The 2,500-nt window shown below is 46.5% G+C and overlaps 1 protein-coding gene across 4 annotated transcripts in view; it reads right to left on the bottom strand.

Annotated features, from left to right (window-relative positions):
* The window catches only part of slc37a1 (solute carrier family 37 member 1), a 13,844-nt gene that overhangs the window by 9,434 nt on the left and 1,910 nt on the right, over positions 1 to 2,500 (bottom strand). For all 4 annotated transcript variants that reach the window (XM_084479009.1, XM_084479010.1, XM_084479008.1 and 1 more), the window contains exons 3-5: positions 1,254 to 1,335; positions 655 to 775; positions 133 to 211 (exon numbers count right to left, since the gene is read on the bottom strand). In XM_084479009.1, the coding sequence (XP_084335135.1) occupies positions 133 to 211; positions 655 to 775; positions 1,254 to 1,335 (282 nt within the window). The remainder of the gene's footprint in view (positions 1 to 132; positions 212 to 654; positions 776 to 1,253; positions 1,336 to 2,500) is intronic.

The following is a 2,500-nucleotide window of genomic DNA, read 5'->3' on the forward strand; positions in this document are numbered from 1 at the left end:
CTGGACGGTAGGCCTACCAGAGGTACACGTGTACTGTACTGGACGGTAGGCCTACCTGAGGTACACGTGTACTGTACTGGACGGTAGGCCTACCTGAGGTACACGTGTACTGTACTGGACGGTAGGCCCTACCTGAGGTACATGCCGATGGCGTAGGCGAACAGGAAGGAGTAGTCCATGGCTCCCAGTAGTTGTTTGTAGTTCTTTTTGTCTGTAGAAGGGGAATAAACTTTCAACGAGTGGGAAAGCACACACTGTGTGTCATCCTGGTTCAGGGTTCACAGGGCTACAAGACTCTTGGAGACCAAACATGTATTTCTATGTATATCATATTTATATCAATAAAATGTGGCTGAACACACTAATCCGTGAGTCAAATGGCCATTGAGAACTGGAGAGTGGTCCATGTCTTCTATTCTGTTTAGCCGTACCGGTATACATAGACTAATATTCGCATAAATGAAGAACAGTTTTTTTTTTTGATTTGATTTTTCAACCCGGAAAAGAAACGCACACACACACACACACACACACACACACACACACACACACACACACACACACACACACACACACACACACACACACACACACACACACACACACACACACACACACACACACACACACACACACACACACACACACACTAACCGAAGGGCTTCCAGCTGCAGTCCATGTCCGTGTGCAGAGAGAGTAGCCCGGGCGGCTGGCTAGCACCACCACTAGCTGTCGCTAACTCGCTGGCCATCGAGCAGTTCTTGTGGAGCTCGCTCTGTCAACAAACACAAACACTCATAGGTTACAGCAGCGGGACAACCTGGGAGAACAGCCGCCGGGTTACGCTACAAACGCAGAGGAGAAGTGTGTGTGTGTGTGTGTGTGTGTGTGTGTGTGTGTGTGTGTGTGTGTGTGTGTGTGTGTGTGTGTGTGTGTGTGTGTGTGTGTGTGTGTGTGTGTGTGTGTGTGTGTGTGTGTGTGTGTGGCTAGTGTTGATTTCCCATCTGGGACTGTTGGCCGGTATTACTTTCATTTGTTTGCTTAACCTTTATTGATCCAAGAAAAGGCACTGTGAAAAGGCACATAGAGAGACAAAGACTTAAAGCCAAGAGGCTAAAGGAATGGAAGTCAGAGACGAATAGTCAAATAGGAAACGTGAAACAATACAACTCTATATTAAAGAATAGGACATCCAACACCATTTAAATAGGATGCATTGAAATATACGCGTTGTGAGTGAGTGAGTGGGTTACCTTGACGATGCTGATTGGCTTCCTGGAGAGGTGGAAGCTGGTGTAGAGCAGGAAGGTGAGGGTGAAGGTGAAGGCTCTGTACCTGCACACAGGGGACCCCAGGGGGCGGCAGTGAGAATATAAACGCCACATAAACTCCCGAGGAGAGCAGAGAGCCGGCAACACAGGGCCAGGAGGGATGTAGGAGGTGTGAAGGACGGAGAGGTAGGAGAAGACGACGGTGAAGATGACCATGAGGACACTTTAGGCAGCTTCTCAAGCTTCTACTACGCAGGGACAGTGGGTACAATGGCCCGCAAGAACAAGGTCTGGAGATGTACCAAGCTTGGGCGAGTGGAATCTCTAATCTCTCTGTAGCCTGAAGCATGACACGCCTCCAACCAAAGAGCTTGCAAACATAGCAGTTAGCTTAGCTGCCTTTAAATATCTGGTCAGCTGTGTGTGCGTGTGCATGTGCGTGTGCGTGTGAGTGTGAGTGTGTGTGTGCGTGTGTGTGTGATGTAGTCAGTGTAGGCTAGGGTTTAACTAGCTCTCTGAAAGCCAACATTTGTGTTGGTGCCATTTCCCATAAATAGTTAAATAAATAATAATTTGTCAAAATGAGAATACATTATTGGTCTCTCATTGGAAAAACCTGAATGGCAGGCCATTTAAAAGTGTTCAAACAAGAGACAGAAAATTGCTGCATGGTAAAAAGTAGTTTTCAAAAGATCACAATATAGCAAATTTTAATGACGATAATAAAAGCATATTATGTTTTGCCTTGATGCATGTATTTCCATACTGAAGCCGCAGCAACTGCACGCACCCTGGGTGGGTATAAAAACGCTCTTTGAACTTTGTCTACAGAGCTGTGAAAGCCTGTTGGCCAATACTGGGACCTCGCAGTGAAACAGCCTTGGGTGTCGGGCCCTGATATCCGCTGTGAACAACACTTAATAGTTAATTATCCTGGCTGGGACAACGCAAGCCTCGAGTCTCAAGCCCAGTAGCCAGGGAGCCGCTCCGGTTTAGAATGACACAGTGGATCGACTACTAGATCGATTCCTTGTCACTTGAGTCACATTAGTAAGATAAGATAAGATGAGGACAAGGAGAAAAGAATAGTCATTGCATCCGATGAAAGCAATGCAAAGGGATTGTAGCCCATGGCATAATACATTTAACTAAAGTCCCTCTTCGACTAAAGGTATTATTGTGCATTAGGGCACATCGTTTTATCTCAGGTATAAGGAGTTCAACTAAGC

This window comes from Micromesistius poutassou (genome assembly GCF_964030765.1).
Source record: "Micromesistius poutassou genome assembly, chromosome: 14".
Lineage (NCBI taxonomy): Eukaryota > Metazoa > Chordata > Actinopteri > Gadiformes > Gadidae > Micromesistius > Micromesistius poutassou.